This window comes from Anser brachyrhynchus, assembly GCF_964034855.1.
Source record: "Anser brachyrhynchus genome assembly, chromosome: 10".
NCBI classification, from domain to species: domain Eukaryota; kingdom Metazoa; phylum Chordata; class Aves; order Anseriformes; family Anatidae; genus Anser; species Anser brachyrhynchus.
The window spans coordinates 464,609-489,523 of NC_137705.1; the positions used below are offsets into that span (position 1 = coordinate 464,609).

At 49.8% G+C, this 24,915-nt stretch overlaps 1 protein-coding gene across 1 annotated transcript in view; it reads left to right on the plus strand.

The window, feature by feature from the left end:
• The window catches only part of PLXND1 (plexin D1), an 80,895-nt gene extending 55,980 nt beyond the window's left edge, over positions 1–24,915 (plus strand). The window contains exons 24-36 of the mRNA XM_080605486.1: positions 875–1,005; positions 1,683–1,881; positions 7,677–7,823; positions 9,878–10,034; positions 11,096–11,199; positions 12,264–12,327; positions 13,537–13,571; positions 14,948–15,052; positions 15,879–16,042; positions 17,471–17,618; positions 20,333–20,473; positions 21,411–21,485; positions 22,171–24,915. Coding sequence (XP_080461612.1) covers positions 875–1,005; positions 1,683–1,881; positions 7,677–7,823; positions 9,878–10,034; positions 11,096–11,199; positions 12,264–12,327; positions 13,537–13,571; positions 14,948–15,052; positions 15,879–16,042; positions 17,471–17,618; positions 20,333–20,473; positions 21,411–21,485; positions 22,171–22,287 — 1,587 coding nt within the window. The 3' untranslated portion in view covers positions 22,288–24,915. The remainder of the gene's footprint in view (positions 1–874; positions 1,006–1,682; positions 1,882–7,676; positions 7,824–9,877; positions 10,035–11,095; positions 11,200–12,263; positions 12,328–13,536; positions 13,572–14,947; positions 15,053–15,878; positions 16,043–17,470; positions 17,619–20,332; positions 20,474–21,410; positions 21,486–22,170) is intronic.

Here is a 24,915-nt window from a genome sequence, read left to right on the forward strand (position 1 = left end):
AGGTGTACCATATTGTATGTCACTTCAGTTCTGTACACAGTTCATCATAAATGAAATTAGTCCCACGTGGGGACTCAGTAAAAGCCGTTATCCCATAGCTGGGTTTTGTGTGAACAAGAAATCATGAACTGAAGAATCAGAGTGTCTTTAGGTTGGAAGGGATATCTGCTTAAAGCAGCTCCAACTAGATCAGGTTGCTGAGGGCCTTGTCCAGCTGATTGTGAAATATCTTCAAGGATGGAAATCCCACTGCCCCTTGGGGCTCCTGTTTCAGTGCCGGATGGCCTTAAAGGTGAAAACTTTCTTCGTAATATGTAATCAATGTCCCGTGCTCTATCTGGTGTCCCTCGCCTCTCATCCTATCACTGTACCTACAGACAAGAGCATGGCTCTGTCTTATTTACCCTCCCATGGTGCAGTTGAAGGCCATAGTAAGTTATCCCCTTCACCACCTCTTCTTAAGGCTGAACAGCCTCAGGTCTCTCTGCCTCTCCTTGTACACTGTGTGCAACCGTCCCCTAATTGTTTTGGCAGCCCTCTGATGCACTTGCTTTTTTTTTTTTGTCAATGTCCATCTCAAAGGGAGGGGGCAAAACTGGGTACACTACTCCAGATGGTCTCACAAGTGCTGAACAGAGAGGAACAGTCACTGCCACTGGCCTGGTGGCCATGCTGCTTCTGATGCAGCCCAGGATGCAGTTGTGCCTTCACCACAGAAGCATGCTGTTGGCTAGTATAAGCAGAGGGAGTACAGGGCTCTCAGGACAGTACCTCTCTGCTCAGCAGGGACATCCTTGCAGTCAGGTAGGATGAAGGCTGGGAGAAAACAACAAGCAGTGTTTTTCTTACGCTGTTTTCTAATTTTTCTCCTTAGATCCCTGAAAACTGCAGACCCAATATGGAAGAAGGAATATCACTGTTCTCCACCTTGCTCAACAACAAGCACTTTCTCATTGTTTTTGTCCATGCTCTTGAGCAACAGAAGGACTTTGCTGTTAGAGACAGGTATGAGCTTCAAAAGACCATATGAAGAGCCACACAGGCAGCCAGCCTGTCTGAAGGGGGTATTCATGCCCTGCAGGAGGCTGGTGCTAGAGCCTTAGTAGCCTTGAGTGCTGCCTCATGGTCTCTGCTCTGAAAGGTGGCTGTATGGCTCCTGCTTTGCCCCAAGAGGTTGCTGAGGAGGGAGCTGTTGAGCATGTCACCTGTCCTATATGAACATTTTCTGTAGACCTGTGGCTTTTAGCCGCTGATCATTTAGGCTAAATTTGAACCAAAGACCTGGCAGCTGGGCAAGACAGATTGATCCCTAAACCATAAGTGATCCGGCCCCTGTCTAGAGACATGCATTTCACCTGAAGGTTGACTTACACTGGCATCCCACTTTTCTATTAGAAATGAATGGCCATAAACCTTCTCCATTACCCTGAAGAGCACCAAAAGGTGCAATGTGTGACCTGCTTGTGCAGTGTTTGTGTCCCTGAACAGTTGGCTTACTAGTAAGAGTGTGCAGGCTGACCTGAGGTCCTGCAGCGTTGAAAGAGGCTTTGAAGTTTAACACCATTGAGAGAGCTCATGAAAATTATCAGAAACACTGCCTTTGCGCTATTTTATGTTAATGATAGTTGTCAACTTAGTCTTCTTGTGTCAGTGCTTAAGTCATACACAATTCTATTCTTCAGGTGTAACTTGGCCTCTCTGCTTACTATTGCGCTGCATGGGAAACTGGAATATTACACCAGCATCATGAAGGACCTCCTGGTGGATCTAATTGATGCTTCAGCTTCCAAAAATCCCAAGCTGATGCTGAGGAGAACTGAATCTGTAGTGGAGAAGATGCTCACCAACTGGATGTCCATCTGCATGTACAGCTATCTCAGAGTAAGATAAACAGATCAGTACTGTTGTAGGTGCAGGTTTGGCATTGCCTGCAGGGGTAGCAAGGGACATGTCAGCTGAGGACCTAAATACTTGCCAGTTTTGCCAGTTGCCGTGTCACTAATGGTTGACAAACTCCAACAGATTGAAAGGTTCAAGTGTGAAAAAGCAACTGTGAGTTCGGCTGCTTCTCCATTTCTGCCTGGTAATTTGTTGTGATCAGACTTCATGGCAGGCTTCCTGGTGTGGCCTGCCTTTTGTAAGGCCAGAACACTAGCTAGCATTTGTTACCATGCTTGAGAAGAGATTCATAGGGGAATTGAAAAATAACCACAATGGCTCGAGGTTTTGGGAACAGTTCCAGTTATTTGTTGTTTTCCCTGCCCGGCTCACATAGCCTTACTGCTGGTTGCCAGCTAGTTCAGTATTTTGTCTCTAGTGCAAGAGCCCAGGAGGGGGTCGCGGCTCAGGGGCAGGAAGGCTGCTGAGCTGCCAGTGCCCACTTGTGTGTGGTGTTCCTCGCTCTGGACATGTCCTTGTGGTTCCACGCTGCCCAGACGAGTCTTAGCAGGAGATGGGGGATGTCTGTCCCAGAAGCCTGACTATCTTCCTACAGTAACCAAAAAGGAATATATTTGGCATCTCAGAGCATCTCCATCTGCTCAGTGCTTTATCTCCAATGCTTGCCAGTTCTGGTTGGAATTTCCCAGAAGAATTGAGCAATAACATAATTGATTCCACAGCAGCTAATTGGAGGACACCCCATTATATTCACAGGGGAAAGCCTAGAAAAGGCCTTTTGAAAAATCTCTTTTGCAAAGTGTTTGCTATAGCCACAGAAGCAATACCTCATTGTCTTTGTACATATCATGTCTTCTGAACCCAGATGATGATCACTTTTTCTTCTAAATCTTGTGGCTTTGTAGTTCTTAATCTTTCATTTTAGCTCGCATAATTATGCACCATAATGAAAGAAAAGTCACGGGAATGAAAAGGGATGGCTGTGCTGATGGAGCATGGCTTTCCAGCCTGTCAGAGAAGAAAAGAGTGAATTAGTGAATTTTTTTTAATCTTTAGTTTTTGTGCCTGTAGTTTAACCATTGGGGAGAAAAAGTGCTGATCTCTCCTTTTGGAGAGTGGAGCCCACATGTGAGGCATCTGATCCAGCTCCAGTTCTGCTAAAAATGGACATTGTGCAAGAAGGCTTTCTCAGGGGAAAAAAAAATAAAGAGGGAAGAAAGTCAAGTCTTATCACGTGGGCCTGAGGAAGCGGGCACGTTACAGAGCTAATTCATGGTGACGCAGCTCCCGAGCGCCTGTGCCACCACCCCCGTGGCACCTGGCGGGGAGGTGGCCCCAGCAGCAGGCCTCTCTGGGTGCCCGCCGCAGGGCCGGGGCCGGGGCCGGGGCTGCCCATGCAGAACGACACTGGTGCCCGCCGTCAGCTGAAGCCGCCCGGCCGCCTGCCTGCCACGGGCCTCAGGGTGGCATGGGCAGGCTGTCGGTGCAGTGCAGCCAGGGCCAGGTTGGTGGCATGCCACGGGCCGTGCTGCTGGGCTCGCTTGCCCGTGTCCAGCCTGCTCTGGCTGGAGCTAGTGCCTAGTGCTGGGCTCTGCGCCCCTCCTCGCTTTGTGTGCTCAGCCTGATGCTACAGCAGTCAGGACCATTGCTGCACCCCCTGGCGCAGCCTGTTCCCCATTTCTGAATGGCAAACGTTCACCGTAAGAGAGTGCAGTGAAGATTTGATTTCCAAGAGGCTTGTCCATCATGGGCTCCGCAGTGGAGGTGGGGGGCACAACTGGAGGAAAAGCTGCTGCCTGCTGACATGGGAAGAAGGGGATGGATGAGACAGAAATGTCTGGAGAGGCTTCTGTCCCTCCCTGGACGAGAGGGCTGCAAACAGACACGAGCCGCTGCTGTGCACAGGGATGGAGAGGTCCCAGCCCAGGGCCAGCAGCCTGAGCAGAGCCAGAGCCTTCCCTGCTGCAAAACCAAGTGTGGAGCCTCTGAAGCACCTCCCTGCATGAGCTGCTTTTAGCTCAAGAAAGCTATTTAAATATTAGCGATAGTCAAACACTCCCATGTGCCTTGCGTCCCTCCAGATCAAACTCTGTTGCCCTCAGAGAGGCATTCCTTGGTTAAAAAAAGAGGCTGCCCGCCTGCCTGCAGCACTGGGCTCTCAGACATGTGACGATGGGTCTGGTTCTCATTCCTGAATTATCCCCATTAATCACAACGTCTATTTGAAACAGCTGCTGCAAAGGTCCCTGCCGTTGTTCAGTGGAAAAATTCCAAGTGCTTGTATTTTCCCTTGTAAGTCAACTCTACATGCTCGAAACATTTGTTTTGTATTAATGCTCTGCCTAACAGTCCGTCCATTTGTGTTTTGGGGGAAAATGCTTTGAAGGAGCTGTCTTCAACTGGGAAGAAGTGGCAGGCCACAGTCACTCGTGGTTAAACATACGGAGGGCACCTGAAGGCAATGGAGTTACCACTTTGACAGGGTGAAATGCTTGCAGGAGATAGCATGAAGGAGTAGCGGGAGGCTTGCTCCTTGGGGTTGGAATTAGAAAGTGCTTGAAAACTTGCATCATTTACACAACTGTTGTAGATCTTGGATTCTGCAAAACTGTATGAGAAACACACATAAAATGATGGAAAAATGCTGAAAAGAGCCTTCCTTGTGCAATACCTTTGTACCATTTTGCCTAGCCCCTAACAGGATCAGGGGACTGGTAGCTAAATGAAAATTAAGGACCTGAAATACAGCACTTAGATCTGTGTCCAAATTTCCCAAAATTTTGCATGGGGGATGGAGCTGAGGTTTGGCACATTATGCAAATAGATAATCATCCTAAAATTAGCTGGCACCTGGGACAAGCAGCTGTTTACTGTGCTTTTCCCACCCCAGCCTCACCAAGACTTTTTGGAAATGACTGTAGCATGTTCCTGTGAGGACATCTCTAGTGACTGGTCAGCCTTGTTAGCAGGGCAGCAACATGTGAATCCAGTCTGCTCTGAATCTTTTCTTTTCCCAAGCATATAAAACCCAAGCCCTCCCACACTCATCATGTATGAAGGAGTTCAAGTAATGCCAGCCTAAACTGTGCTTTCCATTACTGTAAAGTTATTTGAGTGTCCTGGATAGCTTTAAGAGCCTGTAACAGTTCAGTCAAAAATGAAAATGAAGTCTCATTAAAATACATTCACAATAGGAGGAAAAAAAGGCCCCAGAGTGTGTTTTTTTAAAAGTAATTTTTGTCCTGAATCAGCACTGATCTCTTTTAGTTAAACTTCCTTTCTCCCAACTAGCCAAGTCCAAAGTCAGTTTTGATTTGTTTCCAGATGAATTTTCTGAACAATGCTTGAGGTTTCCAAGCTTGCCATTTTATCTCTCGTCCCTGCCTGCCAGCCCTTCTTTCCCCTCTTTGAAATTTGCTGTCTGATTAGCACTTTTGCAGATTTCCATAACATCCCACAGTTCCTGAGTCTGAAAGCCAAGAAGACAAACAGAAATAGTATCTAGCAGGCTGAGCACTGTAGTTTATTTCCTGTGAGGCGAGTCCTGAGAAAAGATCTTGTTCATTCACACTGCGGCAGGATTTGAAACACCCATTTCACCAGTTTCTCAGGCTGCCCCCTTTCCATCGAGTGTTTCCATTTGCAAGAAGGTGCCACATGATCAGTTTCGACCCATGCAGTGTCTGCTGGTTCCAGGCATTAAAGAGCCCTGGTATCAGCAGGACTGGCTCGGTTTTTATGTAGCGGTTCGCAGCACCCTCACTTCCCTCTGTGGCTGGAGCTGTGTCTAGGACCAGAGCTTCCCAAGGGGCACAGGGCAGGCTCCAAAAGCTGGCGCTGAATCTAGCCTCGGGGTCATCCTCACTGCGTGTTCGAGCACAAGCAGAGCTCCTGTTTGTGGCAGGGCTGTTGTTACGGTCTGTCAGCACCTCGTGCATGGGGTCAGTGTGGCAGCGTGCCAGTTTGCATCACACTAGTGATGCAAAGTAGTGCAACCTGGCGATGTCTCGGTGTCAATGTAATCCCTTTGCCTGTTGTCTCATAATCTTGCCTTTCTCTCAGAAACTAACTTTTCTTTGTGTCTTCTGACACTTTCTCCTCTCTGTTTGCAATCCTTGACTTCTCCTTAGCCACATGACTTCACGTGTCCCTCTCCTTTCTGGAAGCCATACCTTCCTCCATTTCAAGCACCAGCGACTCTGCTTCAGAGCACGTTTTGTGTTGTGTGCTCAGAAGGAGCATTGCAAGAAGTCATTAAACCCCAGCAGAAGGCCCAAGGAACTTCCCCATGTTCATAAAAAAAGTTGCCCTTGGAAAATAAAATGCACCATGGCACAGATGGCGCATGCCCACCTACAGCCCTGCTGCAGTGTCTTAATGTCAGTTGCTCTGAATGCAGCCGAATCAAAATTGACATCAAACTAATTGCTTTAGCAATTATAAGGCAATTAGAATAAAATAATCACCAAGTCTTAATTAAGAAGCAGATTGAACAGGATTTAGCAGCTCCTAGCTGAGAAATATCAAAATCATTTGATATCTGTTGTCTTGAGAAGGATTTCAGATGGCAGGAATGGTTGTGCAGGGGTGTGTGAGATGCTCGGATAGTACATAAATGTGCAATAATTTGCATTTGCCTCATTTGAAGGAAATTGCACATGAACATTAGGGAGAGTGGGATGTACTCCAGTACTGAAACGTTTCTTAAGAAAATTGCTTGTGTTTTACTTGCACATCAGTGTAACAGACATAAATGGATCAGAAATCTGGCATTAAACCGTGTAGCTGAACCGTGTCACAAATAGCTGGTCCCTATTATGCTTTTTGTTTTTACTGCAGCAGTGTCACAATTCACATCTATCCTATAAGACGAAGTTTGACAAATGTAAGGAGTGAAATGGTCTGTTTGATTGCCATCATGTGGGAACAGCTTGGTTGACCCTGATCCTTTCTCTTCTGCTGTGATCAAGGCTCTGCTGCGGTATGAGCAGTATGAACGCTGGTTCCCAGAGCCACAGGGTATGCACACAGTGGCCTTAGTCCCATGGATTCCAAGGGCAAACCAGGCAGCACAAAGAGAGGTTCAGCCAATACCTTTATGAGAAAGTTACGCATCCAGATGTCCCTCTAGATCTGGCTTTTGTGCACATCAGCCTCATTCCTTGTCCTGCAGAGTGCAATATGTTATACCGTATAGGCTCTGTCAGGCTGCAAGAAACATTGCTGTACAGGAGTATGCCAGATTCTTCCTGATGTTCATGTTTAATTTCCCATGTCAATTAATGTACATTTGTATTGTTGCCAAGCGTTGCGCGCGTATGTACCCATTGGCACAGCTGTGTTTGTGCCCCAGCCTTCTGAACAGTGACTAAGTCTCTGCCCATGATATAAAATGCTGGCATAGCCTTTTGGTGGTAGTTCACAACCTGCACTGCCTGTTGTAAAGTTGGATGGGGTACACTGAGGCTGACAATCACAGCTCATCCCCCCCCCCCCCCCCCCCCAAAAAAAATTGCCCATGGTTGCAGCCAGCTGCAGTGCCCACCTTCCTGTCTGCATTGCCATGTGGCCCGAGTCCGAGGGTTTCTGGGCAGCCTCTGAGAGGCTTGGAGAAGAGGTGCTGCAGGCATCCAGGAGCGATGGCCCTGAGCACCATGTGGGGTTGTAGAGCCAGGGGCGCTGGGGGGTTCGCTACCCCAGGGTCCCTGCAGAGCCTGCCCCATCTGTGCTGCCACCAGGTCCAGTTTGCTGACGTGGATTTCTCTCCCTTTCCCCAGGAGACAGTTGGCGAGCCATTCTTCCTGTTAATCTGTGCCATCAAGCAGCAGATTAACAAAGGCTCTATCGATGCCATCACGGGGAAAGCCAGGTACACCCTCAACGAGGAGTGGCTCCTGCGGGAGAACATTGAGGCGAAGCCGAGGGTGAGTATCCCCCCCCCAGCAGGGTGCGGTGAGGTAGCTGTGCCCGCGGGGGGCTCGTGCCCACACACGTGTGATACCCGTGTGAGTTATGCACTTGTGTGGGCACCTCGCTGATGCCTGGGCTCCTGGCTGTGGAGCAAGGCTTGTAATGACTGCTTGTTTTCATGTCCAGCCCGTGGTGGTTGTTGATGTGGTTAGATTAGGGGTGGAGGGGGGCAGGAAAATTTGTTCTGCCTTGTTCAAACTGTTGACAGAACCAGTTCACTACTACCAGCAAATCAGTGTCTTCACTACCAGTGAGAAGGTGCTGGCTATGGCCTTGCATCCTGGGCTGCGTGCAGGGTGTCACCACATGGTGCTGAAAAGCGGTTCTGCAAATTGCCTCCTGCAGCAACCAGGCAGAGCAGGGCTGTGTGTGGACTTCATTCCCTTCACTGCCTGACACATAATTCAGCAGACGCCTTTCCAGAGCCTGGGTCAAACCCTGCTTTCAATTACCTGGCATAAATCTGGAGCAGCTTCACTGAAGTCAGTGGGTTACCCCAGATGTGCATCACTGTAACTCAGAGCAGGTTCGAGCTCCACAGCCTCTCAGATTCCTGTTACCAATTGACCTGTAAATTTACAGCACAGACCAAGAGGGGTTAGCAGCAGGACGCAAAGTATTATCTTTCTCAGCAGAAATGGTAACTTCATAAGTCTGAGCAAGGAAGTACAGCTGCTTCCTACTTTGTTTGCAAGAAGAGAAGCAAAAGTATGAGCAGAGTGTGTTGGAGGAAGGCAAGCATCTGCAGGGCTAACTCACTGGCAATCCCCTGCATTGCTGGTAACCAAACCTCTGCTTTAAAAAACACCCACACAGTATACAAAGTGAAAATTCATCTTCATTTAATGCTATGGCAAAAATTGGACTCCATCTGTGCATTCACATTGTCATCACCAGGGGTGCTGGGTGTGTATCCTGATACTAGAAAGCAGTGTTTGCGAAGGAACCGGTAGGCTGTGAGAATCCCAGCCATCCATCTCACATTTACCGTATGTCCTTCTAAGAGGCAGCTGTGCTTAGATACAACAATGCTCCTGGCCTCTGCACAGCTTCCTGACCTGGGCTTGCAAATGAGGTAGCTAGCTGGCTTCAGAACTGCATTCCCAGCTAACCGAACGCACAGAGTGGCCCTCTGTTCGTACACACTGAGGAGAGGAGGACAGAAGCAGGAGGTAGCGCTGAGGCAGCCTTGGGATGAAGCCCCCAGCGGGCAGGTGGGCAGCGCTGTGCTCGTGACCTTTGGGTCTGCAGATCCTGTGCAAGGAGATGTCTGTGCTCTGCATCCCTCTCCTCGCTTGAGTGGCATGGGAGCATCTACCAAAGAGGAGAGGATTTTTTGTGGGAAGAGAGTCACTCTGGTTGCCCTGCAGCTTTCTGCTGTGACTATAGCAGAAGCAGGGCGTCCCCGAGGTCTGAGTGGTATCTGCAGCAGCCCACAGCCCCTTGCAGCTGATGATCCCACTGTTCAGTTACCTTCTCCAACAGGTTGTTGCATGCTGGGGGTGTTGAATACCCGAGTGGCATCAGACCCAGTATGCAGTGTGCTTAAAGATTGTTTAAACAGAGCAGCCTGGCCAATTGTGTTAGGAAGAGGCAGGGCAATGAGCCTTAGCAGCCCCATTAGTCGCTGGTCAGAGCCAAGAAGCTGAGAACACGGCTGGTGGCAGGGCTGAACTTCCCTCCCACCACACAGGAGGTCTCTGCGCACCAGGGCTCAGGCCCAGTAGTAAGGCAGCATGAAAGGAGGGTGCAGCGCTGCTCCCCACGTCCTCCTGGCTTCCTCAATAAATTCAGTCATAAATTAGCAGTTTTCACTAGCGGTAAAATGATTCTATGATTCTATGATAAAAATGTAGCTGACCACATCTGCTCAGCCTGACTTCCAGCAGTGCAGCGCCCAGCAGGCGGCAGCAAGAGCTGTGTGGTGCTGCAGCGCCGCGTGTCCGTGAGAGCCAGCAGAGCTGGGTAGGTTGCCGCTCCTCACTCCTAGCTTGGCCTCTGCCCGCAGAACCTCAACGTCTCTTTCCAAGGCTGTGGGATGGACTCCCTGAGCGTCAGGGCCATGGACACAGACACACTCAGCCAAGTGAAAGAGAAGATCCTGGAGGCCTTCTGCAAGAACGTCCCCTACTCCCAGTGGCCAAGGGTAGAAGACGTTGACCTTGGTAAGGAACGGCTGCGTTGGACAGGCCAGCCCCTACCGGCGGATGAAGGCGCTGATGTTGCACAGTAGCTCTTGGTGTCTGTCGGAGGGTGCTGGGTGGAGTAGCACTGGGAGAGGGCTGGCTCAAGACAGCCTTTTCCTGAGGACTGTCTTCAGGAATAAGTGATGGGACCAGATCCTGGTGGGCAGGAGGGAGCCATGTAACTGGAAAGGAGCTTTAGGAAAGCCCAAGGTGAGCAGAGGGGTGCTTGGACTTGCGTCCTTTGAAGCCCGTATTAGTAAACCCCAGAAGTGGTATTCTCTAAAACACTCTTGGGTCTGCACATGGCTCATTAATACGTGTCTCTCCATAAGCAGCCATAAATGAGCCCATGGGCTCCTACCTGTCCACGGGTTCAGTTGTGTTATTAATTTACCCAGTGGACAACTCCTCCTCCCAGAACTTAAGAAGAATCCAAGCCCAGTACTGTGAAGAGAAAACCACGCTGGCCTCAGTGCCTCCATGCCACACAACAGCTGGCACAAGGAGCCGCAAGGCGTGGAATTCAGCATAGTCGGTGCCGGGGGAGTCTTCCTGGGAGAACGCGCTGGGCTGGCGCAGTGCCCGGGTCGCGCTCCTCTCCCTGGTGCTCGTGGCACGTCCCCCGGCCATGACAGGCTCTGCCCCGTCAGGAGCCGCCACCGACCTTCGGTAGCCACGTGCACAGCCCCGCAGCGTCTCACCCGCACAGTGTGGTGCGAGGCAGGTGCCTCATGGCCCCGAGGGACCAGACAGGGACAGGGACTGGGGAGGGGTGCTCCTTACCAGTCCTGCTGAGCAGAGCCTTTGTCACCTCTCCCAGGGCCATCCAGTCCTGCATTAGTCCAGAGATCCCCTGCTTTGGGCTTAGCCCTGGAGGAGTGAAGCACACCTGCTTTAGTTGCAGAGAGCCCCGGAGGCCTTTGCAGTGGTGCTGTGCGGCGGACGTGTGCTGCCTGGCGTGGTGCCCGCCAGGAGCCCTCGGTCCTGCTGCGCCAGCCTCCTCCAGGCTGGGCACTCACTTCTCCCCTCTGTCTGCTCAGAGTGGTTTGCCACCAGCACCGACAGCTACATCCTGCGGGACCTCGACGACACCTCGGTGGTGGAGGACGGCAGGAAGAAGCTCAACACATTAGCACATTACAAGGTAAACCTGCCAGCGCTGCAGAAAAGCTTTGCTTCCTTGGAGCCTGCCTGGCCTCAGGGGCGAGCGGCAGTTCCTCCTCCAAAAACAGGATTATCAGAAACAAGCAGGAAGGTTGCCATAGCTCCAAGAGAGCTTCCGGGGAATAGACATCTGCCCTGGCGAGAAGCTCGTTAATATTGCAACACACTGAAACTAATTAAACACTCTTCATGCAAAACAAGTTATTACTGACAACAGAAAGAGGAGGAAAAAAAAAAAAGCTCCTATTCCCAATGGCCACCAGCTTGGCTGATTAGTATCACTCAGCTCTTGATCCATGCCCCTGCTGAAATCACTAGCACAATTGTCACTGCCTGCCCTGAGAGCAGAGGCTAGGGATGCCGCTGAGAAGAGGCCAAAAATTTGAGAAATGTGGCAAACCAAAATGTTCTCTTGACTAGTTTTCCTTTAAAACTAAACAAAACCAGAATTTTTTATTTGATTTCCCCATTCCTTGATACATTTGGAAGCATAATCCTCACTGCTCTGTAACAGTGCATGGAAAATCAAAAATGGAACTGAGTACTTATTAATTGTGTAACAGCAGTGCCACAGAGCCCCACTTCTGGCTCAGTGCCCTGCTGTGCTGAGAGCCAGATGCAGAACAAAGAGATGGTCCCTGCCCCAGTGAGTCCTCAGCCTGCATTTAGGTTCCTTCTCACTCCCTGGGAAAAGGCAAAGCAGTGTCTGCACAGCCCAACACTCTTTCTTTTTCAAATTACCTGGTGTCGACATGCCAAAAATTTATCTTGGGTACATATATTTGCCTGATTCCCATCATTTGAGAATGCCCCAACCTTGTATTTGCCCTTAAAAAAGCCTTTCCCAGTAGGGCAGCGCCATTATTACCAGTTCCCATGCAGGGGAGCAGGGGCAGGGCAGTCGCAGGGGTATGCTTGTGGCAGAGCAGCCGCTGCACCAGCATCCCCAGGCTTTGGGAGCTGCCCGGGTCCATCCCTGGCTGGCTGGGAGGTGCTGCCAGGGTGCTGTCACCATTAAATGTCTGCTCACCCCTTCCTCTGCAGATCCCTGAAGGGGCGTCACTGGCCATGAGCTTGTCGGACAAGAAGGATGCCACACTGAGCAGAGGTAGTATCTCCCTTCTCCTCCCCTGCTGCTGGTGGCGGGGCAGAGGCACTTGTGTGCATGGAGGGGCATCTCGGAGGTGATGCTGAGAGCTGGCTGCTGGGCCCCTTGCCCAGATGCTGCAGTGCAGCATGAGCCCATGTGGCGCTGGTGTTGGCAGCCCCTGCAGAGCACCACTTCCCGGAGGTGTGGGGCAGAGCTGGGCATCGCTCAGCTTCGTGCCTGGCGGCCGCTGAGTGTGAAGCTGCCGAGGGCAGGTCTTTGGATGCGTCTGTAGGTTTGTCTGCCTTTTTAAGGCTTGTCTGTCACTTGCAAAGATGGAAAAATCGACTGGGGTTTTGTGCCTCCTCTTGCTCTGTGGGAGACATTGAGGTCTGAGAAGTACGCATTTCTGATATACACATTGTGGGAGATGCAAGTGTATGTTGTTTGCTTTGTCATGTTTAAGTTCCCGATGTCATGTTTGTGTTTCTGGTTTAAAAAATTGTTTTCCAGTATCTTCCCCTCTCTGTTTGCCCAACCTTTAAGCTAAAGGTGTTTGAACCTTTCTTCTCACACGCTTGTTGGAGGTTTGCATTGAATCTGTGCTAACGCAGTGAAAGAAAAGTAAGAATCTGAAACCACAGGACTGAAAATCCCTTTCTCTCCCATGCTCAGTTTATTGCCAGCATACACCTAGGTTTCAGGTGCACAGAAAGTCAAAACATGCAGAAGGAGACAAAAATTCACATTAGAAAAAGAGTTTCAACCGCTCTGTCTTTCAGGCCATCTGCACACAGTCGGTCTCTGCAGTGGGATTCCTTTTGCCCGTTAGCGTGAGGACAGGCGGCCGGGCCGTGGCTGCCCCGGGGACAAATGCTGGGAGACGTAGCAGGCGCTGTGGGCACCCGGAGCAGGGGCGGCATGCAGGAGAGGCCCTGTGCTAATCCTGCTCTCACACCCTCTTAGGTTCCTCTTGCAACACCCCTTGGGAGACTTAAAGCACCCCTTAAAGTGCTTCCTGAGGTACCCAGCTCCCCCCCGAGGAGGCAATAGATAAACACTGCCAAAACAAAGAAAAGTGCTGATATTGCAGGGGGCAGAAGCACCAGCTAGGTGTTTGCACTTCTTGTGGAAAGCAGAACACACGTCCTGACACAGATGGAGTGTGCGTAGGCAGGTTTCGGTCCGGGTCCTCAGACTAAGCTGCTGTGTCTCTCTTGTTCTTCACAGTGAAGGATCTGGACACCGAGAAGTACTTCCATTTAGTAAGTATCTTGCTCCCCGAGCTGCTGAGCTTTGTGGCCGGCTGCGGCTGGTGGCTGCGGGGGTGGCGGCGCGGCGCGGTGTCCGCAGCGGGTGGGCAGCGGTGCTGCCAGCTCCCTGCCGCATGTGGCGGCTCCAGGCCCCCCTCCCCGCACCGCATGGCCAGAGCTGTCGGTAGCCTGAGAAACGCTGGGAGCAAGGGCGACCGGTAAGGCTGTGTGTGTGCAGCCATCTCTCTCTTCACCTGCACTTAAGTCTCTGGGCTCCTATTTTTTTAGTGTATGTGATGAAAGAAGGGAATATCTTTGCAGCCTCTCTGATATTAACTTAATTCATCTCTGTGGGCTGAACCATCAGATGTGATGAACAGGCTGTATCAGCAGTCGTTAGTTTTCTCAGAGAGGCCCAAAAAGGAGCAGAAAGGTTATCTGTAGAAAAGCTTTAGTACTATGGGACATAATAATAAATTATCAAGACAGCAAAGTAATTATTGTGGTCTGATCCAGCTGCCAGTAGCCACGGAGAGTTCAGAAGTGCAATCTGAGCATGGAGCAGTGCCACCAGGTACATTCTGCACAGCCTTGGTCAAGTCACCTAGTAGGAGCTGCTGGCACTCTGCCTGCTTCCCAGGGCTGGGGAGATTTATTAGTTCCTGCTTGTGCACCACTCTGGAAGTACGAAGTGCTAAATGTTGTTAAAAGCTGTTAGGAAAAAAAAGTGTTAAGGACAACAACAGTATTGTATAGCTTTTTTTTTCTCTGCTAAAGTTTCCATGCTGAATACTCATACACAATGCACACATGCACGTGCACATGCACACATATACACAGGAGCGAGGAGGGAGAAGGGACAGAAAACTGAATGTGCACATATGAAACAATGCCAAGATGTACTTAAATGGCTTGCTAGGTCATTAGAGAGCAGTAATTAACCGACCTGACCTGTGGAATATTTATTTTTGTTTTTAAAAAGCCCAGGGTAGGAATATTGGCTGATTGTTCTTGCACTTTTTTTCCAAATCTAAGAAAAGCTGCTTTCCATGGAAGCCTTGTTCTTGTTTCTGGGAACCTAAACTGCAGCCACACAGGAATACTTCACAGAGAGCAGGAAGGCAAACAGACTAACTTGCAAAGTGAGATTGATTGTTTCATTTTCTTTGTCTAGATTGAGAGAGGCAATAAAGAGAGCAAGAGCAACAAATGTCAGAAAAACTGAATATTATGAATTACTTTTCTGAAGCCATATAAGGGTGTATTTATAACAAGTAACTGCTTTTTAATTGGATTGTATATGCAGTTGAAATTCTATAGTTAAATGAAAATTCAGTGTGACACTTCCGGGGAGGAGCATTCTGAACATATGTTTTATATTGGACCAGGTTCTTCCAACTGATGAATCAGTTGAACATAAGAAGTCCCACAGACAAAGCCATAGGAAGAAAGTCCTACCAGAGATCTACCTGACCAGGCTGCTCTCTACAAAGGTAGGAGGTGGGAACATGGTTGCTTACAGCAAGTGGGAGTGTTCCTTGCAGCCTGTAGCAAGAAGACTGGTCTAAGACAGGAGTGCTGCAGGGCCAGTCACATTCAAAGGGCTTTGGGATTCATCTGTCCTGAATGTTCAGGGAGTCTTCAGCAAAGCTGCTGGGCTCCACTGGCTTTTTGGTCCCCTCTAGCTCTGCAGCTCTCCCGCTGAGAGCAGCGCTGCTATGTGAAGCCCCATATAATCTCCCTAAGTGCAGGTCTGGGGTCTCTAGACATGAAATGGATGCTGACCGCCTTGGGGCTCACAGTGCTCAATTCAGCCCTGAACCCATCTCCCCATTGAGTGATCCTGCTCAGAAAGGGAATGGAGATGCTCAGCTCTGCAAGCAGGAGGAATGTCTGTGTGATCTTAATTCAGATTTGAACTTCCCCACTCGCTGTGAGTGCTTAGCTCCAGCAGTTGGGCTCCCAGCCCATCTTTAATCCCAGCATGATGCTTCACTGGAGCAGAGATCACAAGAATGGCCAGCAGTCTCCAGTCTTTTTTGTATTTACTGTGCAGAACAATCACAGATGTGAGATCCTAGCAGTAAGAAAGAAAACCTCGATGCCAAAAGAAATTAAACCCAAATGCAAGCTAATTATATCACTATGCACAAACAAACCTTTCCCTCCTTGCTTTAGCATCCCCTTCCTCTTGTGACTTACCCAACTGGCAGCAAAGTATTTCCCCTTGTGTGTAGCAGTCACAGTTCCTCACACCATTTTTCGGGGCTCAGGTGCTGTTGCTTTCTGCAGTCTCGATCGTGTATGCTTGTCCCACAGGGCACACTGCAGAAGTTCCTGGATGACTTGTTCAAAGCCATTCTCAGTATCCGAGATGACAAGCCGCCTGTGGCCGTGAAGTATTTCTTTGACTTCCTAGAGGAGCAAGCAGAGAAAAGAGGGATCACCGATCCTGACACTATGCACATCTGGAAGACCAACAGGTTTGGAAGAGAAGACCTCTTCTTTCTTTCCTTACATCTCTCAGAGCAGCAGCTGCAAAGCCTTGGTGTCCTGGATTAACCATTAGGCTGCTAGAAGTAGAACCAATGAGGAACTTGGAAAACAGGGAAAGGCTGAAAAATGAGCCCAAATGAGTGGGTTCGGAGAGCTTTGAACAAATGCAGAGCTCAGGGGAGCAGAGAGCTGGAAGAGGAGGCATAGTCAGACAAAGGGCGGAAGGAATAGGCACAGTAATACAAATAATTAAAAGAAACAGAGGAGGGATGGGATGACTGGAGACAGCAGTGACATCAATTCTAAGCAATAAAGAATCAGAGATAGATTCCAAAAATCACATAAGGTCTTAAAACATCATGGTGATTTTAAAATCATCGTATTTGGCTCCTTTTCGTTTGATCTCTTTTGATTTGATTTCATTTTCAGCCCTTTGGGGCCACTTTTCCTGACTTATCTCTGTAACCAAGCTGAGGCTCCAGGGCATTCACAGGACTCCAGGCTGCTGGTGCTGCATTCTGCTGGTACCAGAGCACCAGGAACCAGCTGGGAGCAGTGCTGAGGAATGTGATGAGCAGCAGAAATGGCATGAGGGGAGCCAAAGTGAAGGGGGAAAATAGAGCAGGGCAAAAACCAGGAGGAGAGGCTCTGCACTTCTGAGGCTGCAGGGACAGCAACTGTTCCCAGCCCAAAATGTGAAAATTAAAAACCAGTTTGGCTGGGATAGCAGGCATGTAGAACAACACGTGAACTACAGATTTGTCGAGCCTTCATTACCTTTAATTAGCAGTAGAACAAAGACATATAGCAGCTTTTACTCTTCAGCTGCTGAGGAGGGATGGTAGGCAGGGCAAGCAATATACTGAAACTGTGTGGCAGCCAAATGAGCACTGAAATAACCAGAGAAGAAAATGATGAGAGAGCGGAAAAAAATCCATATGAAGTGTATTTCATGGGGCCAGGCTTACCATCAGAACCAGATGATAGTTACTGTCAGGGAAAATGGAAAAGGAGCTGACACCATTGCTACAAAAAAAAGTCAGCAAGTGAGGAAGCCTGATTCAAAAGCCCCATGCATGCAGAATGCCAGTGCCTCTCGTGGAGCACATCTGGCTCAGCGAGCTACTGAAGGAGCAGGGTGTGTGCTCATCTGGTTAAGGCTGTACATAGAGTCTCCTGTCCATGCCTTTTACCTCAGCCTGAGCAAGGGTCTCTTCAGGGTTAGGACGTGTGCCTGCCCAACCAGCTAGGCAGAGGAATGTACAGTGCCAGGATATGAATAAATAACAGAGCCTGGCACCTCATTTTTTTTCCTCTCTTGTATTCAAGTTCTATCATCTTTCCTGCATTTCCTCTCCTCTCTCTGTGGAGTACAGTAATTCACCTGGTGTGTTCCTGTCTTGTTTCCTTCACAGCCTACCTCTGAGGTTTTGGGTCAACATCCTGAAGAACCCCCAGTTTGTCTTTGACATTGACAAGACAGACCACATTGACGCCTGTCTCTCTGTGATCGCCCAGGCCTTCATTGACGCCTGCTCCCTGTCTGACCTGCAGCTGGGCAAGGTACAGTCCAGAGGGGACAGCCCATTCCTGCTCCGGCAGTCATAGGCACAAAATAATATGGATGGAAAGGGACTGTCAGAGGTCACCTGGCCCAAACCTGTCCCCAGAAGCGGAGCTGACTGTGGGCCACCTGCTCAGTTTCGTGCACTTGAGGCTTCAATATCTCCAAGGACGAGTTATCCTCTCCTCCCTTCCCCTCTGCTTTGTTCAGGCTTAAGCTTAAAATTTGCACCCCACTCTGCCACAAGCAGAGGTCAGGGGGTGGGAATGCACTGCAAGATGGACAAAGAGCAAAGGCCCACAGCCTGGAAAGCTTGGAGGACGGAGGCCAGCCATTGCTCAGTGTTGCTGAGTGGCCGTACATGTTGTCCCACAGCTCTAGAACACCCAGCTTAGCACAACCTCTGTAGGGCCACCCCTAAGGCCAAGCTGGAGCATTTGTGAAGGGGGGGGGCTGCGGCAGCACAGCCCCAGCCTGGCTCACACGTGGAGGCACAGGGCTTGCCTGGTGCCGTCCCGTCGATGCCGTCCATCAGCCCGTGGGAAGCACTGGCGGGTGCTGCCATAGCCCACCTGTGGAGCACTCGGTGCCGTGGCACAGGCCCCTGGCCGCAGCGTCGCCAGCACACGCTGGTCACCCCTTGCCCTAAGCCAACGGCGAGGCTGCTGGGCCAGGCCTCCCCCCCGGCCGCCAGCCCGCTGCATGCCGCCCCACAGGCTGGGAGGCAGCGCGCATGCTCGCTGCTCTCCCTCTGTCTTGGCTGTGTGGTGTTGACATTTGAAACTTCCCAACATAAATATGTTTTATTAGCAAATGCTGTAAATCATATCTTGCTGTCCCCCCCGCCCCAGAAGCTGGGTGTGTGACGTAGAGGGGACCCGACAGCGAGAGACGTGCGCTGCTCAGTGCATCCCCCAGACTGAGAGTGACAGGAAGCCTCTACTGGGAGAGATTAATACTGGAGGAAGATCTAATGAGCTCTTGATTTTTTGTTTGTTTGGGTTTTGGACATTTTTTAGCAAGTGTTACGAAACACCTACAATTTGTCCTTGTCAAGCTGTGGATGAGGGGAAGAGGGGTCAGCTGGAGTCAGACACCAGATGGAAACATTTTTCGGCAGTACAATAGCATAAGTGAAGGAGCTGTTGAGTAATGTGTGGAGAATAAATCCTCAGCATAAAAACCATCTTGCATATACACGCAGTATATCACTGAATTATCCAGGCTGAGTTCTTCCTCTAGTTACAGGGTGTTCAGTAGTGTTACTTCTGATACTGCAAATGAGAGAGCAGACATGCTCTGTACATCTGCAGTGTGTAATAAGTTAATAAAACACTCTCCATCTCTTTGTAATACAGAGTGGACAAACCAGACACAAATTAAAAAATAAAGAAAAGGCAGCATGGGAATCTTTTGTGTTTCCAAAGGAAAAAAAAAATGTTGTAAGCAGGCTCTGTAACTTGGCTATAATCCTGTAATGCCGTGTCATTGGGTTTGAAAATAAACTGCTGTGGGATCTGGTGCTGCAGCCTGTTGCCCATTTCCCCTGCAGCGTTAGCCATCCCACATACTGCACCAGCGGCTTGCAGTTACCCCGGCTTCCTTATTTACTGCCTGATACAGCTGGAGGTGCGGTCTCCATGGCTAAAGCCCTGCCAGGCTTGTTTTGTCTGCAGATCCTTCCTCCCCCTCTCCACCTGTCAGAGCACCAGGGAGCAGTCCCCACACGAGTGTCAGGGCAATGGGACATGTTGATCTTACTCCCCTCCGTGTCCCAGAGCCTGGGACTCTTTTTCCCTTTGGGATACAATGCTGGCGTCTGCCAGGTTCATTCCCAGGGTAATGATATCAGCGGGGCAGCATTGCCTTGAGGTTAGAATCATTCATGCTTGTGTTTTCAAAGAGCGTGAGTGGGGTTATGCCGTTACTGGTACAACCCGCTCATGTGGCTGGGAGGTTGAGACTATTTTGTCCAAGCTGACATTAATCAAGAAAACTCAGTATTTTCTGTTAATTACTTTACATGCACTCAATATAGGTCATGCAGGCTGGGTTAGTCAATGCAAAATAAATCAAAGCTACATTAAAAATCCAAGAGCAACATTTCAACTGACAAAGTTCAGCTTGTATGAGAGCTTTGTTCTTTGGTTTAAATCAAGCTGGCTACTCAAGAGACCAGAGTAAATGCATTCAAAAGCCCATCCCTCATTACCAATTTCCACATGTGATGCCATGGAGCACAAGTATATTATCTAACGCAGTCGTGTTACATGTATCTGCAGAGTATCACCTGGCAGCAAACTGCCTGAGGCACACATTTTAGCTTGCCCTTGCTGCAAATTAAAATACATTCACTTAGACTACCTTCACCGGCATTGAAGCTAACCAATTTTTAGCTTATGACAGGGAGAAGGGCAGTGGACAGCCACATGCAGAGGGACAGTGCTGTGGTTCTGCAAGCAGGTGGTAACTGTCTGCAGCACCTTGACGTGTTTGTGCAAGCAGTGCTCTCATCAGCAGGGTTGTGCCTCGGTGCTGTCCCACCACACTCCTGTTTGTGTAAAGCCAGGCCCGAAGACAAAGCTGTTCCCTGAACCCAGCTGTAGCTGAAGGCCCTGTCTGATAGCCAACACTTCAGCCAGACAAACAGGATAAGGAGTTCTCAGCCAGAAGCAATATGGTGTCTGAGTCCAGTACCTCATTCTCACTCTAGGACTCCCCGACCAATAAACTACTTTACGCCAAGGAGATCCCAGAGTACAGGAAGATCGTGCAGCGATACTACAAGCAAATCCACGATATGCCGCCACTCAGCGAGCAGGAGATGAACGCGCACCTTGCAGAGGAGTCACGGGTAAGAGGCGCTGGGCTGCTGGGGCTCGGCCGCGTGCACTGCCGCTCCGCGCACCGGGTCGGGCCACGGGCTGGGTGCCTGCGGGCCAGGAGCAGCGAGCCTGCTCTGGCTGACAGCACGAGCTGGGCACGGGCAGGGGGCGGGTAGGCTGCAGTCAGCTCCTGCTTAGGTAGAGGTTGGAGGAAGCAAACAAGAAAGGATATTTTGCCTCAAATTTCCAGGCACAAACTTCATCTGACCTAATTCCAAGCATCTTTAATTACCGCCAGACCTGCAGTAAACATCCATGAGTTTGCTCGAACCTAACTAGCTTTGGCACTGTTGGGAATTTAAAGCAAAATTCAGTGCCAAAGAGCCAGGAAGTCTGGAAGAGGATCTCTGCCATCTCCCAGCCCCCAGCCAGCTGTCCCCCAGGCCACCGAGTGCCAGGGCCGGCCCCGAGTCCCAGGCTGCCCGCTGGCAGCCAGCCCCGGCAGGTGGCCGGGCAAGGGATGCGGGCCCTGGTACCAGCTACAGGAGCTGGCAGCCGTGCTCCGGATCTGAGCGCTGCCAGCACCGCGCCATGGCTTCCTCAACATCCAACCATATCTCCACGGCGTTTCAGCTTCAGCCACTGAGCAGGATTTTTCCGTGGGTGCTCTACCCACCTCTCATGCTGTCCCATCCTTTGAAATGTCTTTGAGCACTGATGGGTAAACAGGGCTATCAGCTGTGGTCATTTAAGGCTGACTTTAAAAAGACTAAGACCATTTCTGATGTAAGCAAATACAGCTTCCTTAAAGGAGGAAGGCAGAAGCCCAGCTGCATCAATTCTACCGTAATAAAAATAGCCAGTCTAAACCTTCTTTTAATCTAGTTAATGCCTGCTGATTGGACTTGAACTCACTTGCTGCATCAGGATAACATACCTCCCCCCCTTTGTTCTGTCTTTCTAAAGAAATATCGGAACGAATTCAACACCAACGTTGCCATGGCTGAGATATACAAATATGCCAAGAGATACCGCTCCCAGGTAAGTGGGTCTGGCTGTACTCAGGCCTCAGATTACCTGCAGAGGAAATAACAAGCAGTATTTTGTAACCAAGCAGGCAGATGCCTGCATCCAGTCCCACAGAAAAGGGATTATCTTTCTTTGCATAATCCAATACACATATGTAATATACGCATACACACACACACACAGATGTACTTTCTATCCCATCCCTTGGTCAATGACTTCTTAAAAGAAAAGGCCAGCTATTCCCAGCCAATTTTAACAGTGTTTGGCTGGGGGGATTGAGGCAGGGCTGACTGACGTGTAGTCCTGCCGATGCTCGGCGGAAGGCAGAGCACGCTGGTACAGCCCACACCCACGATAACTCAGAGCCCACCACTCCCAGCTGAGCACCAGCCCCAGCTGGTTCCGGACCCCACTGCACCCTGCCCTGCGGGCCGGCTCTGCGCTGCCAGGCTCATTACAGGGGTTGTTGGTTACATTTTGGCCCTCCACCTCGGGACAAGAGCAGGGACTCAGCCGAGCCCTAGTGTACCCGAAGGGCACAGGGGCCACGCTGAGCGCAGGAGCTGTGCCCCAGGGCTGGTGTCCCCCTGTCCCAGCTCCAGCTGGGATTCAGGCTTAACAGGGCTGGCAGGGGGAGCAGGGCAGGGACAGGGACCCTGACACTGCCTCACCTCTCACGTGCCCGCCTCTCCTGCAGATCGTGGCCGCCCTGGACTCCAACCCCACGACGAAGCGCACCCAGCTCCAGCACAAGTTTGAGCAAGTGATTGCGCTCATGGAGGACAACATCTACGAGTGCTGCAGTGAAGCCTAGGCTGACTGCAGCCCGGGAAGTGACCTCTAGAGTGCACTGCTGTAGGGAACCTCCTTTGACCGTGGATATACATTGGGCCACAACCGTCAGGGTCATTCTCAAACCAGCCTTGTGGCGGGGGTGAGCCTGGCCTGCGGCTGAAGTGCTCCCTCACGTAACAAGAAGCCACAAGACACCTTTATGAGCAGCTAGAAAACCCTCCGATCGGCACTGTGGCACCCGTAATTTATTTGCTGTTGCAAGCCAGAAATGGAAACATGACACTTGTGGCAAGCTCAGTTCACCACTTCCCTCTAATCAGTTCCTGAGCAGTCGTCAGCTCCCTGCATCCCTGTTTGTGATTCCTCACGGACAAGAGACGAGGCTGCAGAAGCCATAACAGATGCAAAGCAAAAGGGTAGCCTAAGGAAGTAATGAGCAGAGATGGCAAAGGCTATCAGAGCAATGGCAGAGCTCCCTTCCTTCCACACCATCCCTCTGACATCCATGGTTTTCTGACACCAGGGACTATCAATTGTTCACTATCTGCTGCATTCTGTGTATTTTTGTGCCTTTTAATTTTTGTACTGTATGTGTAAACATAACCACTCCTTCATCTGAGATTTGGGCAACACAGGAAACTCGGGGCTGATACAAAGCAGTTGCTTCCTAAGTAGCTAAGGCATGCTGAAAGCACTTTATCTCCTAACAGAAACAGCTGTTAGCTAGCTGGAGGGAGTGCATTGCATGTTAGACAGTGTGGGAAAGGCTGTTCCCCCTTCCCCAGGTTCCCAGACCTGTCTGCACAGTGGAGTTTGCAGGAGGGTAGGCAAATATCCACTAACGATTCATTCTTCAGCCAGCTGGTCACAGGCATCATTTCTGCCTGGGAGCAGAAGACTAGATGTAAGTGGGTGAGGGGAAGGACTCCTGCCTCTTGCTCTGCTCTCCCAACCTGACTGGCTGCACACAGCTATGGCGCTTACTTAAGCTCATGTCAACAGTCCTCTGGCGGAGCAGAACTGAGCCGCATGCAGGACAAAGCATCCAGGTAGCATCTTCCCTCCCTTTGCCACACACACTCCAGTATCTCCCTATAATCATCACCTAAAACATGTCAGTGCTACAGAGGTGTATTCCCAAAGCAGCTTGTTCTGCTTGCCTTGGACACAGTACATGGTTATCACCAAAGAGCAACCAAGAGAGCAGTTTTGCTATGTGCTCGGTCTTTTTTTTCAGTCCATAAAGGCAAGGGACTAAACCTCAGTCCCATGACAGCACGATGTTTTTTGCTCACACAAGCCAGCAGAGCAGGTCGGTCACGCAAAACACAAGCTGCAAACAGAAGTAGAAAGTGTCATGCTCCTTGTTACGCTGGTGCCAGCAAACAGGGTCCCACTGCAGAGACAAATAGAACTTGTTCAAGACCAGAAACTTCACTGCCATCATGCGGCATCTGTGCTGGGGCAGACCTGCCCCATCCCGGCTTGGTGGCACACTTTCCTTTCTGCTGTCAACTTCTTTTCTGCAGCCAGGGGAGCTGTGACCACTCCAATCTTCTCCAGCATCATTCAGGCCCCTCTTTAGAGGCTGGACCACATGTGTGAAGCCAGCATTCCCATGCAGGCAAAGGCAACCTGCCCATGAAAGCTAAACCCAGCTGTAGCTAGGCACCATGTTTTCAAACTGCCAAATAGAAAAGGAAAAAAAAAGTTACTACCTCACTCCAGGCAGGGTCTTAAGGTGAGCCTCCATTACTCATCCAGCTGGCAAGGATGCAACCTGGTATTAGATGACTTTGGTCCACCAGAACTCCTCCTGGGTGACTCACTGCCATGGACAGGTGGCCCCCATCCCATCATTTCCAGTAAATGCCACATCTGTTAGAAGTTTGAACATCAGATTGTGTATGTGTATATAGATATCTATTTTAAAACAAATGATAGAATTTATCCAGTATGTTAAAAGGGGGTAGGGAGGGGAGGGAAAGGGGAAGAACAGATTTTTTTGTTGTTGTTTGTTTTTTAAAAAAAACTACAGAAAAAGTACATACACTGTGGAGGTTTCAATGTTTTTGCTGAGGATGTGGCTTCAGAATAGAAACTCTAAGAATGTAGCTGGGCTACATTTTATTTTGAAACTGATTTCACAAAAAAAAAAATCTTGATTTTTTTTTTCTTTAGAAACTGTGAATAGTTGCCAGAGATATAGGCAGGCCCAGCACAGGGAAGGCAAGGGTGAGAAGGATCCAGGTAGTAGGGAACGTTGAGCTTAGTTGGAGGTGGGGAAAGGGCCATGGAGCAGTAGCCCCATGTTGTTACAAGAAAAGGATACAGATGAGCCAGTAATGAGCATAATTTGCCTCCAGATGATGTGACTGGGCTGTATATTGGGGCCTATTGCTTTATTTAATTTTTTCCAAAGCAAAAAAAAAAAGAAAGAAAAAATTAGTTGCTACAACCATTTTAAAGAAACAACTTTAACAGAGCAGATGCTAGAGGGTTTGTAGTGTTGCCTTGAACCCGAGCCCTTTGTAACATGTTTTTAAACTTTGGCATGTGTTGTGGGTGTAGTGCCCTTACCTGCTGTGTAGTGGAAGTGGCAGACTCTTGGAAAAGCCTATCTTTGTAATAAAACAAGGTGCTGAAA